At 43.2% G+C, this 16,033-nt stretch overlaps 1 protein-coding gene across 2 annotated transcripts in view; it reads right to left on the reverse strand.

Moving 5' to 3' along the window:
* Nucleotides 1-16,033, reverse strand: part of ZNF704 (zinc finger protein 704) — a 248,598-nt gene that overhangs the window by 52,272 nt on the left and 180,293 nt on the right. For both annotated transcript variants that reach the window (XR_003309605.1, XM_026455058.1), the window contains exon 3: nt 4,611-4,714. Coding sequence is in view for 1 of the 2 variants with exons in the window: in XM_026455058.1 (XP_026310843.1) it covers nt 4,611-4,714 (104 nt within the window). In the remaining variant the exon portion in view is untranslated. The remainder of the gene's footprint in view (nt 1-4,610; nt 4,715-16,033) is intronic.

Consider the following 16,033-nt stretch of genomic DNA (forward strand, 5'->3'; position numbering starts at 1 on the left):
AATGTTCGCTAATGTGGAGAGATTTCTACCCAGTTAGAATGTCTTCTGCCAGCCTGGCTAATATGGTGAAACCCTGTCTCTACTAAAAATACAAAAATTAGCTGGGTATGGTGGTGTGTGCCTGTAATTCCAGCTATTAGGGGGGTGCTGAGGCAGGAAGATCACTGGAACATGGGAGGCGGAGGTTGCAGTGAGCCAAGATCGTGCCACTGCACTCCAGCCTGGGCAACAGAGTGAGACTCTGTCTCAAAAAAAAAAAAAAAAAAGAATGTCTTCTGGGTGCTCTTTTAATCACTGAAGATTTGCTTTACTTTTCAAGATGCACAACCTTAATTAGCATTTGTATAAATTCTACTTTCTTTTTGGAAAATTTCTCCTCCATATTTATGTGCATTTTGAATATATTAAAACTATGTTCTAATTACAAGGAAAAAACATCCCCAAATGCCTCATTAAAAAAATACTGTTAATGTCTGTGTAATTAGTAATGAAGTGAAGACAAATGGTAGATTAGCATTCATGGGGAAATTTCATAACTACCTTTACCTAATTATAGATTTCTAGCATATTCCTCAACTATGTCAAGCAAAAAGTTAAGTTAGAGGAGTGAAACTGTAAATTGAAATAGGAGAAACTACCCATCTCATTACAGCTAGGCTCTTTTAGAATGAAATGGTCATTTATGCAGTCTCATGCTTTGCCAGCATCAACAAAACCCAATTAGCATCTCACTCCCTGCAGTCTACACAGAGACTGATGCACTCACCAGACTAGAGTTGCCTGTTGTAAATAAGAAAGCTCCATTTAGTACAACAGGAGTTCAAGAAGAGCATAATATAAGGCTTGATGATTTTACTTGGTGTGAAAAACTCCCTTGGCAGGCCTTGGGTGGCTTATAAATATACTGTAGTATGCATTTGTAAAATAAAATAAAGCTAATGGTGCTAGATGTATAATCATGTTAAGTATGAGGCACTGAATTTATTTTGAGAATCAACTATTATTACAGTGTGGTTACATGGTTTCATGTCAACGCCAAAAGTGAATTTGCCTACTGATTTGTGAATGGCATTTCCTTTAGAAACACTATTTAGTCAGAAGGATTATAAGTGATATAGAAAAGTCTTTTTCAGAAAAAGTCAGGTCTGATTTATAATATTCTTAGGGGACAGAGCCTCCTTATATTAAATCACTGTTTGTCAGGAATAGAGACAGCCACTGCTGGACTCTTACCCTCTTTGCAGACCCACTTCCTGACACAATGATCCTTTTTAGGCACAGAAAATGATCACAACAGTTTAAAAAAACTCACTGATGTGCAATAATTCTAGAGAAAATCTTTTTTTCCTAAAAAACTGCGTTCATTATCATAAATTGCTTTCTCTAAGAATTTGCTTTTTCTTACAGACTAAATGAGAGACAGCAGACAATTTGGGGTTATTAGTTGAGTCGTTATTTTTTAAACCATAAATGAGCACTGAATTACTTTATTACTATGCTAACAAAAGTTTGCATTGAAGAACCAAAAGGTTTATTTTAATTCTGACCTTTAAGTACAAAGGAACACTAAAAATGTTCTCGATTTAGAAAAGAAGCCAATGGTAAAAATAATGATTACTTTAAAATACACTTTTTTTTTCCTCTAAGGATTCCATGACATTCTGCAATTCCTTTTTCTTAGAATATGTTTTGGGGGGGTTTTCCAGGGTTTTCTTTTCTTTTTCTTTTTTTTTTTGAGACAGAGTCTTGCTCTGTCGCCCGGGCTGGAGTGCAGTGGCCGGATCTCAGCTCACTGCAAGCTCTGCCTCCCGGGTTTACGCCATTCTCCTGCCTCAGCCTCCCGAGTAGCTGGGACTACAGGCGCCCGCCACCTCGCCCGGCTAGTTTTTTGTATTTTTTAGTAGAGACGGGGTTTCACCATGTTAGCCAGGATGGTCTCGATCTCCTGACCTCGTGATCCGCCCGTCTCGGCCTCCCAAAGTGCTGGCATTACAGGCTTGAGCCACCGTGCCCGGCCTTCCAGGGTTTTCTTATTTTTTATTTTTTAGAGTTGGAGTCTTGCTCTGTCACCCAGGCTGAAGTGCAGTGGCACCATCATAGCTCAATGCAACCCCAAAGTCTTGGGCCAGGACTACAGGCATGTGCTACCACACCTGGCTATAGTTTTGCCTTTACTATAATCTTTTTTTAGCATTGCCAAAGTGAGAAAGGTAAATCCAAATACCTATTTGCTAGAGACCCCTAGAAGAGCAGTCAGGTCACTGAATGGGAGTAGTCAGGCCCATTTCAAGAACAACTCATCTGGTGCTACGTAAAGAGGAGGTGTCGGCTCGTTGAGGTGGCTCCTGCCTGTAATCCCAGCACTTTGGGAGGCCGAGGCAGGCGGATCACCTGATGTCAGGAGTTCGGCACTAGCCTGGCCAACATGGTGAAACCCTACTAAAAATACAAAAATTAGCTGGGTGTGGTGGCACATGCCAGTAATCTCAGCTACTTGGGAGACTGAGGCATGACAATAGCTTGAACCCAGGAGGTAGAGGTTGCAGTGAGCCAAGATAGTGCCACTGCACTCCAGCCTGGGTGACGGAGCAAGACTCCATCTCAAAAAAAAAAAAAAGAAGAGGTGTTATCCCAGCTGGGTGAATCATGATGTTGCTGGGCAATACTGATTCATGACATTAATTTGAACTCCTAGCATCTTGATCATTCTTTCCCCCTTATAATGGGGTTGGAGTAAGTTTTGGTAAGGATTGAATATATGTTCAACGAATTTATTTTAACACCTCACACCTAAAACCAAATTGGGTGTGAACCATATCTCAATCTCATAATTGACCACACTGGTTTTTGAGAGGTTTTCACTGATCAGAAGTCTCTTTCAGTGGTCTCAGTGCAATTACATTTCAGTGAACTACAATCTGCAATCTGGCTTTCTTCCATAGGGAGTGCTCTTGACAAAGCCACCAGTAACCACCTTCTTGATGCAATATTCAGTCTTTTTAATGCATGACCTTCTGAAGCATCAGATACTTCTCCTTAAAACATGTTTTTCCCTTGGTTTTCATGAAACCACACTCTCCTGGTCTTCCTCTACCTATCTGGTCACCCATCAGGGTCTTCCTGGGTGCTTTTCCCACTGCCAATTCCTTGCATGATGGTGAGCTTCACTGCTTCCCTCCTTAGCCATCTTCTCTTCTCACTTTGCTTTTACGTAACTCTCTCGTGGTCACCTCATCTACTCTCATGGCTTCAAAATGTTGCCTTCTAATTCTGTACCTTCAGCCCAGATCTCTCTCCCAAGATATACCCAAATCTCTACCAGATGTTGTCCCTTGAATGATCCTCAGGCACTGCCTATTAAACATGTTTCCTATTGTCTTCTTCAGCAACTTCAGCTCTTGAACCAAACATTTGCCAATACATCTCTTCCTGTGTGTTTTTCACCTACCCCAGTGAATGTCCTCCCCTTGCTGAAGCACACCAACTGCCTGGAAGTCATCCTTGACCCACTCTCCTGCTCACTCTCTCTGTCCAGCACCAAATACTCTTGATTCTGCATTCTTCACATTTCTTGATTATGTCCTATTCACCTCCACTGTGACGACCAAGGTCTTTTCTTTTCCTTTTGGTTGATAAACCTAATCATAACTTTGCAGTGCTAGAATCACTTTAATGGTGCTCCCATAGCCTCAGCATAAAGTCCAAACTCCTAGCCAGGCATAAATGACCCCTCCTGAAAGGTCTGCCAGTCTCTCCAACTTCACCTCCTACTGCCTGACCTCCTTATTTATTGTGTTGGATTATATGAGACAAAATCATATCATGATTAAGAGAATAAATCTGGAATCAAAAAGACATGGAGAATTTCAGTTCTGCCAGTTAATCCCTATGAGCCTTAGTTTACTCATCTGTAAACTAGTGATAATAATAGCTCATAGAATTGCTGTGGGAATTACAGGAGATAAGGCAAGTATAGTTCTTGTTTACTGACACATAGTAATGCTCAATAAATGCTAGCCATTCATATGGCTATGATTGATGGTCTTTCTTCCCCAAAGAGACAGTACACTACCTAGGAGTGTGGATACTTTTTCAATGAGGTATTCAATTCATCTAGCATGGTACCTGATAAATGTGTATGGAATAAACGAATGGACTAGATAATTCTATTATCTATAGATAATATCTATATAAGGAGTCTGAGATAATGTTTTTAAAAAATAATCTCAGAGTTCTTTGATCCAACTGCCTCCCCAGTCAAACAGAAATAATGCTAGGGAAAATAATTCATTAGCTCAATCTTCATTTACCTGGGGAAAAAAGGGACACAAGTACTGCAAAGACATGTCCTAGCAAGGCAGAAAATAAAGGAGCTCAATAAAAGTGAGTTGAATGGAGGGATGGGTGAACGAGAAGCAGTGGGCTCCCTGGGAAGATGAAGAGGAAGCTGACAGCTCTGGGGCCCTCGATTTCTTCCATGTTTCCCTTTGCTTCCTGCTAATGGGTGAGGGTCAGTGGTTCATAGCATTTGAAGGAATGAGATGCCTCAAAGAGAGGCCCTGCTTTTGGTGTCAAGGGGCCCTTCCCTAAGCCCCATATCCTGGGCTTACCGTTTGGCCGCACGGGAGGACTTCGAACCAAAGGGCTAGTCGACAAGCTGGTTAGTACCATTGCTGCTGTCACCTTGTCCATGTCTAGTTCCTCTGAAGATTTCCTGTAAAACAGGAAGGGACATTGGTGACTGTTCACTCTGCATCTGCTGTTGGCCACACAAGGTGCCATATGCTGTCACACGTTTACTCTATTAACTTATCCCCATGAACAACCGATGCTCTGTTAGCTTTATTTTACAGATGAGGAAGCTGAAGTCCATGAAGTGAAGTGTTTCAAAGTCATACAGTATTAGGAAGACAAGGATTCCATCACCCATACTTCATCTAACAACTGTTCATTGAGAGTGTGCTGTGGGCTAGACCCTGTTCCAGCCATGAGTGATATGAGGTGAACGGTAGACAAAGTTCTTGCTTTCATGGAGCCTAGAGGATGGCAGGAAGCAACACACTTATCAGTAAACAAACAAGCTAGAAAGAACAAAATCATTTCTGACAGTGACAAGGGCTATGAAGTGAATACACAGGCTAACGTGACAGTGCCTGCCTGTGGGGGCTGCATGTAAGGTGGCCAGATGTTTCTCTGAGGCGGTGACATCTGAGGTGAACTGTGAAGGTGGGGGAGAGTCTGTCCTGAGGGGCAGGGAAGTGCACCCCAAGCTGAGGCAGCAGCCTGTGGAAAGGCATGGCAGTGGGAATGTGCAGGAATGTTTAAAGGTTGATCCTACCGTGTGAGAAGGGGAGAGCAGTGCAGAGCTGGTCAGATGGGGTCCGGTGGCCATGGAAGGTGTTTTGATTTTATTCTAAGTGAAACGGAAAGTCCCTGGGAAGCTTTAAGCAGGCCTAGTGAAGTAATATGATGAATATCTATAATATAATTAATTAGCTGAGCTGCTATATGGAGAATGGATTTTAGGGAAGGTAGAATAGAAGTAGGGAGGCTACTTAGGAGATGACTGCTGGGAGTCCAGGAGAGCTTGGACTAGGGTGGGGACAGTGGCTGGAGACCCAGCAAGACTGGCTGATGCACTTGGACGTGGGAGATGAGCAAAAGGGAGCGAGGAGGGCTGTCAGGTGTTGGCTGGAGCACTAACTAGAGCCATTTACTGAGAAGGGAGAGCCTGGAGAAGAAATCAACTAGGGGTGTTTGAGCTCCCGAGCTTTAAAAAAAATTTTTAAAAACTACTTACTATAAAAAGAGTAGGTCATGGGAATAGTTACCATGTTGTTAAAGTGAAGAGCCAATGGCAATCATTCACTGAGATGAAGAGGTTGCTCTGGTTCATTAATTTTGGCCAGTTAACCCTGAATAAAGGTTCATAAGATTATGATCATGGTGACTGGAGTCAACTCTTTTAAGACTATTTCAATAAAGGAGGTAAAATTGAGAGGCAAAAGTTTGTGTTGTACGATGAAATCAAATAAATTGTACCACCTCTTGAGAGATGAACATTTTCAAATTAGAGAATAGCTGAAGAAGCCCAACAGAGGATTAATAAGCCATATCCACAAATGAATTGTCACTTTGGCAAATGTGGCTTTCATTCACAGGTGTGCTACCTGATTTGTAAAAGCAATGAACTCTTAGAGATAGAAACTTCATAGCACTGCTTCACAAAACAGTGGGAAGATAAATTCTTAAACTGGAGAAAAAAACAAATAGTTCCCAATTATGGGGGGGGGGGGGCTGCTCAATTAATTTCATCACGAAGTTACAAAAATTGTTACAGTTTGGCTCTCTGAAGTCCACCCATGATACTAAATTATTAAACAGAGCCTATTCTTTCAATCGAAGGTACCAAGAGACTGAAATCTTTGAAATTTTCTTCAATAATTCTTCTCAAAGCACCTTATGCTCCTTATGCACCTTACGCACCTTAGCAAATTGTTCTATCAAAAGACAAATTACTTGTTTCAGAGATGACTATTAAAATACTTCTGTAAAGCAAGCTTAAGAGTGCACAGTAGCCGGTCACGGGTGGCTCAAGCCTGTAATCCCAGCACTTTGGGATACCGAGACGGGCGGATCACGAGGTCAGGAGATCGAGACCATCCTGGCTAACATGGTGAAACCCCGTCTCTACTAAAAAAATACAAAAAAACTCGCCGGGCGAGGTGGCAGGCGCCTACCCAGCTACTAGGGAGGCTGAGGCAGGAGAATGGCGTAAACCCGGGAGGCGGAGCTTGCAGTGAGCTGAGATCCGGCCACTGCACTCCAGCCTGGGGGACAGAGCGAGACTACGTCTCAAAGAAAAAAAAAAAAGAAAAACGAGTACAGTGAAATTCACTCCATACAGAAGTTTTCAAGACAACCTCATACACTTAGGGGAAAAAACTGTTCATTCATTTGGCATACCATTTACAGATTTTACAGTATTCACAGTTTACAAGATCCCTGTACTTGGGAGTAAAGGTAAAGCCATTTTCTTAAACAGACAAAAGCCTCTTGAAATCGCACCAGGGAAAGAATGCAAAGCACCTTCAGGTAATTCTGAGTGTTTTGTTGGCTCAATCTCCCCATGTAATGCTGGTCACAGAAGGGATAAATTGGGGCTTGCTGCATATCCACTAATCTACCTTGGGGCTCCTCCAACTATCTGCCCTTCCCAGAGCCCAGCTCCAGGATCACCCAGAGTGGGGGACACCTGAGCTGGCTGCTGCCCACACCTCTTCCAAGACTGAATTAGGAGGGCTGCTGACTTCTCTTTCCAACAGCCAGTCTGCTTTTATTCCCTTACTAACAAAGGTTTAAAAACCAGGATAGGAGGCCCATGCACCTGGTACAGCAGGATGACATGATTTGGTAAGGAGAGGGTCCCCTCGCCCCTCCCCGGGTTCCTACAATGACTTGCTAAACAACCTTTTTCCCTCTTCTACATCTTGGTTTCAGGGACCTTTTCACCCCTCTCTCAATCTGCTTTGTATCTCTTTTGATTTTCCACACCTAAGGTGAACATTTTGCTTTAGAGGTCTAATTGATAATTAACTCAAATACTGATTTATGTGTTTTTTAAAATATGACAATACAGAATGCATCATTGTAAAATATACATTTTGCATTGCAAAAATCTACCACATTTCAAAATAATTATTGAGCATCATAAAGAGATTTACAATGAAGAATGAAAAAAGGAATAATTAGTATAATCAGAGAGTTTTTGGATTTGGATTTCCTTTAAGTTTCCTGCTGGCACTGGAAATCACTAACAACCACAACAAAGTAAAAGGAATACATCACTAATGACTCAGTTACCTGTATTTCTCAGGGAATATTTTAATCATGCTACATGAAACATTACCAGATGATATGGCTTGTGCTAAGTTGTGTTTTTGTTTTTATCTTTGTTTAATTTCTTTTGGTAAACTACTATCTAATTACTGATTAACTGGTAAATTCAAATCCTTGTAATTAAACACAAAGAGATGATATACAAAGCAGAATTTGTTACACTTTGAGAAAACTGCTGCAAGGCCCTTCTAGTAGATTTAGAGTTGTTGAGAAAAAACAAACCACTAGAGGTGATATTAAATATTCTCTCCTACTGTGAATCTCAATCTACAATTGAAAACCTTAAGAATCATGTTTACTAAAGGCTTTTACCTTTTTAATTAATCTTTCCTCCAGCCAGATTTGAATACTATGGGACTTAAATTAGGAATTATTTAAAAATACAGGTTGAGTACTCCTTATCCAGAATGTTTGAGACCAGAAGTTTTGGATTTCAGATTTTTTTTGGATTTCAGACTTTTTTTTTTTTTTTTTTTTTTTTTGAGATAGAGTCTTGTGCTCTGTCACCCAGGCTGGAGTGCAGTGATGTTATCTTGCCTCACTGCAACCTCCATCTCCCGGGTTCAAGCGATTCTTCTGCTTCACCCTCCAGAGTAGCTGGGATTACAGGCATGTGCCACCACCCCCAGCTGATTTTTGTATTTTCAGTAGAGATGGGGTTTCACCATGTTGACCACGCTGGTCTCAAACTCCTGACCTCAGGTGATCCACCTCCCTCAGCTTCCCAAAGTGCTGGGATTACAGGCGTGAGCCAATGCGCCTGGCCAGATTTCTTTGATTTTGAAATATCTGCATATATATAATGTAAGATATTGGGGATGGGACGCAAGTCTAAACACAAAATTGATTTACGTTTCATATACACCTTACCCACATATCCCAAGGTAAGTTTATTTTACCCTAGGGGACGCTGAACAAACTGTGTGTTGTATGACTGTGACTTGCTGCACGAGGTCAGGTGTGGACTTTTCCACTTGTGGTGTCATGTTGGTGCTCAAAAAGTTTTGGGCTTTGGAGTGCTTCAGATTTCAGATTTTGGAATGAGAGATGCTCAACCTGTGATAGAAGTATTCGTTGTCACTCTATACACGATTTGTTCCTGAAGCCGATCTGGCCTCTGCGGATGAACAGGATTTCAAGACGGGAGAAACACATCAAGGAAGCCGGTGAGCCCTGGGCTTGCTGGGAGACCACTCAAGGGTCCTACGTGAGGGATGTGGTGGAAATGGGGGCAGAGCCTGAGCCAGACCATGGGGGTGTGTGTGCCAGGCTGAGTGGTTTGTTATATTCCTATAAGCAAAGTGAATCGACGGAACATTCATGAACCCGGGAGTGAGGTAATCAATCTGTATTTAAGAAATGAGTGAAAATGGGAAATGTCAGGAAAGTGAGGAAATGGAAGGCAGGCTGTTCAGCTGTTTTTAGTGGAGTAAAGTCTCATTTCAACCGTATTACATTAAAAGGGACACTGCCCCTCCATGCAGAGATACTATTCAGTCTATGAGTATGGACCTTCCTGGATTTCTGCTGAGGCTATGTTCTGGACCTCTCCAGGAGAGGCAGCAAGAGTAATGACTAAGAGTGTAGGCTCCAGAATGAGTTAGATAATGTGGCTTCAGATCCACTCTCTGCATTGCTACCTGTGTGACCTTGGGCAAATTACTTAAACTCCCTGTTTCCTTATCTGTAAAAGGAGGATAAACATAGACTTGTTGAGAGGGTTAAATGAGAAAGTACATGAGCACCAGCATGAGCTTCAGCCACAGTCAGAATTCATGTTATGTCAGCTCTTACTAACCTTCCAATTCCCGACTACACCCATAGTGTATGTCTCCCATGAGGGAGGAGAGCATTAGATGACTTCACTTGCTTTTCTTGTTCAGCACCAGCACTAGCAGTTGTGGATTTTCTTTTTGTAAGGCAGGTATATTATTTTTGATAATGAAAAGACTGCTATAACTCTGTAAGAGCTGGCAACTGGCTCATGGAGAAGCAGCTGCTGGTCCCTCACTAGAGTTTCCAGTCGGTGCTTTGGCAAAGACACTGCTCATTACATAATGAGTCTTGGCCAGACTGTCCACAAATAGAAAAGCCTAGAGTGCTTGTTTGGATTCCATGTCTAAGAGTTTATGCTTTCAGTACTCACTCTTGGAGCACTATGTGCTAGGGGCTGTGCTAGATAGGAGAATTAACAGTCTTTTTAAAAATGAACAGTTTCTATCCTCTTCAGCTCTGGTCTATTAGAGAACTAGACCTTAATCAAACACACACACAAATAAATGTAAACTTACAAATGTGATAAATGCCAGGAAGAGTACTATTGATTGGATGAGGACCAACCTAGGTACTTCTAGCTAACGGGAGAACAGGGCTGAGACTGGAAGTGAGTATGGGTGTTGCCTCAGAGGATGGAAGAGCTTTTGGGCAGTGGAAGAGCCAGGGCAAGACTTCCTTTTAAAAGGAAAGGGAAGACTGAACACGAAGTGCAGTGTGCTTGGGAGGGGCAGTCCAGGGAGAGAGTTCCATGCTCTATAAGGGCTTTATCCTTATCTTAAAGGCCCTGGGAAGCACTGAAGTGTTTCAAGCGCAGTGGGGTTGGGAGAGGTTGGGTAAGGTTGGGGTGATGCTATCAGATTAGCTTTTCAAAAAGCTCATTTTGGCTGCCGTGTGGAAAATGAGTTTCTTGGGTTTGACAACCAATCTTTTATCTGAGGAATTGATTGTCTGATGACTGTGGCAGCAGGTTGCAGAATGACATCATCTACTACACGAAGAGGCAATCAGCGCAGTGCACAGCATCAGCAGAGGCAGCCCGGCCAGGTCTCATGCATGGGTGGGTGTGGCTGGTCTGTCCTTGAGCGCTCAGCTATGGCCTGTGCTTACAAACCCAGCTATTGTTTGTGCTGCAAGAAGCCTTTTCCTTCTTTTGAGCCACTTCGTGCCTGAATACTGCCTGCTTGGAGGATGCATATAAACACTGTCTCCCGTGACTAGCTAAGGGAGAGATATTTTACACCTTGGAGAGCCATAAAAGACATTTATCGGCAATTAAAGTGCTGTAGTAACAAATGGAAGTAAAAATGAATAATATATTCCTTAGATTAGCACTAATCTAGTTCCTTAGCAACTATTGAAATCTGCTGTCTAGACCAAGTTCAGTCACTTTTAAAAACTTGTAATATTCTTAAAATGAGGAATAATATCTGAAAATAAAATCTTTTACTGGAAAGGCATAATCATCCCCAATCTTGGAATTTTGAGAAAGCTTTTACTAAGAGTTTGGAAAACTGGATTCAGTAACTATTAAATATGATAAAGCACAGAACTTCATTTCCATTTTAAAGAAATCTTGTAGAAAAAGTGGTAAATGTTAACTCTTCCCAATTAATTTTAGCTTCTATTTCTTTTAAGACTATAGGGAAGTCAGTATTCATCAAAATTGATGGAAAAAGAAAAAAAATCAAAGGGAAGATTAGAAAGCTGCCTATTGCAATAAAGTGTTCAGTGGCCTGGATCGAACAAGATGGAAAAATTAGAGTGAATACATCATAATACATAAGGCAATATATACCAGTACATCTGAAGCCATCTGTGGTGAAGGGTCATTTTTAAGACATTTTTAATATGTCATGGATCCATACTATACAAAAAAACTATGGCCTGTGGAAAATTTCTACACCCCTTCCTCTTCATTTCTGTACCTGGCCCAACGACTAACAAAGAGCTTGCAGACTGGCACTGGCCCCACTGTCCACACTTTAAGTAGCATGAAGCTAGGCAGTTGCTTTAATTTCCATTAAACTTTGAAAAGACTCCCTCCTGTCCCTCTTTCTACCGCTTTCTGTTCTTGCCTCATGAACCCTCTACAACTTCTCTCCCCACTCACTCTGCCCACTGGACCCCTGTGTTCCACTGCAAATTGACCCTCGCGTGACCTCGCCCTCTCCCCTTTTACCACACCCAGACTCTCCCTGGTAGGTCACTCCTCCTTTCCACTGGAGTTACTGATCCTTTTACCCCCAGTGAGGTCAGGTGGGGTGTGGGCCTTTCATCTGCCTCCCTTAGGAGACCATCCCCCTTCACCCACATGCAAAAGCTCCTGGTTCTTTGAGGCACAGGCAATGCACTTATCTTGTTCTCTCTTTTCTATTTCAGGCATCGACCTTCCTGTCAGGACCTCTCTCCCCTAATATTCATAAAACACTCTGGCACATAAATTATAGCCTTTATTTTTTACCTTGCTTGGAATTATGATCCTAGGAGATGTACTGAAGATAGCCAATATCCTAATTTCATAACTTTTGTCTCCTTAACCCACCGCCCCCAGCCAACATTCAGCAGAGTGCTGAGTTGGAGAGAAAAGACGTTGCAGTCTGACAGACTGCAGTTTAATCCCCAAAACCTCCATTTATTAGCTAAGTGCTTTTAGCCAAATCTTGCAGCTTCACAAAACTTCTGATTCCTCATATGTAAAATGGGAATGACAATAATACAGACCTTAGAGGGTTTGGAAGAGTTAAATAAGATGTGTAAAATATCTGACATATACTAAACACTCAATAGTTATTATTATCCTCCTCCTCTTTTACCTAAAACCGTTATTTCAGTGAACCACTCTCAGGTTAAAAACCTGAATTTTACCTATTTAAGTATTTATAGGTGAAATAATATGAAATCTTGGATTTGCGTGAATATACTGCAGCCTTCCATAACCCCTTCCTCAAAAGTGTGAGTTGGGGATGATTAGATGAAGTAAGATGGACAAAATGTTGACAACTGTTGAAGCCAGGGAATGGGCACTGAGGGAATCATCAGACCACTCTCTCTATATCTGTATAGATTTGAAACTTCCATAATATGAATTTAAACAAGAACACAGCATGAACACATACCTGGATTTTGGCGGTCACCTGCCATCGCCCCACTTCAACTCCCCCCTCCCCTTTTCTGTCTAGCTCCACTCTCTGTCACTGCATCTGCTCCTCTATGTCCCAGGGACAGCCAGTCTCTGGATTTCTCCTTTTCTCCCAGGCAGTAGAGGCTAGTACTTCTGACCTAGAATAGCTTACTTCTGGCTACTGCTTCCCTTCCGCCAGGTCCACTGGTGGCTCAGCGGGGTGCTCCCTTCACCAGCATCCCTGAATCCCTGGCCTTGCAAGCCTTCTGCTCCACTGGCCCAGAAGAACCAAACCCTGGCTGAATCCTCCTGGGCTGTTCTTTACTGTCCCACCCCAGGGTGTTCAGTGCTGATGGGAAACAGCGAATGACTCTGCCAGCCGGATCCATCCTCGGCACGCACCCTACCTGCACATGACCTCAGCAGGCCCTTCACCTGCCTTCGCTCACCACACTTGCCTGCTTCTAGCCAGGATTCTGCCTTATCTTCACATCTCTCTGCAAGGCTCAGCTCCTGCCAACCCAAGCAGCAGACGCCCTTTCCTTCTAGATTATACAGAGAATTGAGGCCTCTAGGCATGGCCTTTGTCACATTCTGCCTTTCTTACCTTCTTGCTTCAGTCTCAGAGGGAGGTTAGCATGGTATTTTGCTTTTTGAAGCCACTGCCTCTACCTGTGCTGTCTTTATCCTCCTTCAACAAGACCTCCTCTCTCCTGTTCCCACTGGCCCTTCTCTATTAATAGGCTTCTGTTTTCTCCCCACTTACATGAAAGGGACCAAACAGGACCAGACACAGAGGTAGGAAAGAAATGAGGAGAGGAGTCAAGTGATTACAGATACAAGAGGGAAGAGAATTTCAGGAAGAACAGGTTAACAGCATTAAGTGATGTAGAGATCAAGCCAGATGAGGACAGACAGGGAATTTGACTTAATTCCCTTGAACTTAGCAGCAAGGAAGTAGGTGGAGACTCTAGCAGGAGTGGAAGTGGACTGCTGTGGGTTGCAGGGTGGATGGAAACTGGGAGGTTGAGAAATGAGAGACAGTCATTGTAGAGGACTCTTAAAGACACTTGGCCATGAAGGGAAGGGAAATGTGGTTCTTTGAGAAGTTAGAGAGTTTTCCTGTCTGTTCTTCAGATGAAAGGAACTCTAGCATATTGAAATGCTGATAGGAAGGAGCTACTAGGGATGAAGAGGTTGAAGATACAGGAAAGAAGGGATGAGGAATGGACAAGGTCTTTACTGGGGCAGCATGACGAGGGTCCTGAGCTGCAATGGAAGTAGCTTTAGACAAAAGGAGGAACAACCACCCCTTCTACCCGGAGTGAGGAGAACAAAGATGGGCTGGGTGCAAGCACACTTGTAGGTGTGGGGCTGGGGAAGTCGATGCTTCTCTCTGGAGGCTTCTCCTCAGAAGCAGGTAAGTTTCTCTGTGGAGAGTGGAGAGGACATTGCCGTGCTGAAGGTTTGGAATTGCTGTTATGAGTACTGGGAGAGAAAATGGAGCAGGACACCAAAAGTCTATCAAGCAACAACTGAGGCTCAGCTGAGGTTGGAAAGCTTGGTCCCATCATGACAAGTCCTCTGAGGGGCAGCTCTTCCAACTCATGAAAATTCTCCGTGAGAAGACTCACTTTCTCCTCTCCATACCTGTGAATAAGCTGTGCCCTCTGCTTGGAACAAGCTTTCTTCTCTTCCTGCGCTGGCCTGCTTCTACTCACCCTTAGTACTCATCTCCATCCCGCTCCTGGAAGCCGCCTTCCACCTGCCGAGGGCCAGAGGTACTGACTGCTGTGCTATTGGACTGCATGTGCTCCCTCCACCTCCCCACTGCGAAGATCAGGGCTTAGTTTTGCATCTTTTTATTCCCAACTTCTAGCACAAACCCTTGCTTAGGGTAAGTTTTGTTTTTGTTTGTTGAGGCAGGGTCTTGCTCTGTCACCCAGCCTGGCGTGCAGTGGTGTGCTCATGGCTCACTGTAGCTTCCCCCTCCAGGGCTCAAATGATCCTTCTGTCTCAGCCTCCTGAGTGGCTGGGAGTCTCACTATTATAGAGACGGGGGGGTCTCACTATGTTGCCCAGGCTGGTCTCGAACTCCTGGACTCAAGTGATCCTCCTGCTTCAGCCTCCCGAAGTGCTGGGATTACAGGCATGAGCCGCTATGCCCAGCCTTGGGGTAAGTTCATAATCAAGGTTTTGTGGACAAATTAGCATTAAGTAAGGATGGTGACAGTCCTGGAGGAGTGGCAGGGGGAAGCACAGAACATGTATCTAAAAAACTTCTGCAGTTGTCCTCTGCTCACTCTCTCTCATCTTGTTAGACCTGGTGATTTATTTGTTTCCTCTTGTGGAAGACAATTCCTCACAAATTCAAGTATTAAATAAATCATTCATAGGATTTTTTTTTCTTTTTACTGGCCCTAAAAATTGTTGGCTTATCTAGGCAAAATAGATTTTGTTCCAGTGTCTGTGATAATTCTTCTATATTCACAAAAGCTCATAGACACATCAGTGAACTCTAGAATGTCAGCAATAACATTATTAAATAATAAGTTTCAAATCCCCTGAAAACAATTCTGTGTGATTAGCTGGACTTCTTGATGTGAGCAGGCTGCAAAGCACAGCTCAGGGAGGCATCTCCAACATTCCTTGATGGCCTTTTTGCTTTGTAGGTTTAGCGCTTTTGATTGCAGCCAACATTTTCTCCCAGGAGTCACAAGGCCAGTCTTAAACTAACAGAAAGCCCTCTGTGTGCATGTGATATTGTGAAACAGATAGTTTGTTTTCCTCCATCCCTGTTTCCTGCTGTATAACTCCTAAAATCCTTGGAATCTCCAGTGATAGGTGTCTTTTTGTGCGCTAATGAGACGACTGGTGGCTGGCAGCTTCTAGGTCGCTTCTGGATGGTGCTGGTCACAGGAAAGACCAAGGCAGGATTAGAGGGTGGGATTTTCAGGCACCGTCCGCCACCCCAACCTCTGGGGGTGGTAGGGGGAAAGGGCTGATCACCAGTGGCCAATGATTTAACAAATCATGCCTACATACAAAGCCTCCATAAAACCCAAAAGGACAGGGTTTGGAGAGCTTCCAGACAGTGGGACATGTGGAGGTTCCCAGGGGGTGGTGAGCACAAGAAGGGCAGAGAAACGCCACACGCCTTCCCCCAAGCTGTGCCCTACACATCTCCTCATCTGTATCCTTTATAATAATCTTCATAATAAACTGGTAAATGTAAGT

Source organism: Piliocolobus tephrosceles, chromosome 7, assembly GCF_002776525.5.
Source record: "Piliocolobus tephrosceles isolate RC106 chromosome 7, ASM277652v3, whole genome shotgun sequence".
Lineage (NCBI taxonomy): Eukaryota > Metazoa > Chordata > Mammalia > Primates > Cercopithecidae > Piliocolobus > Piliocolobus tephrosceles.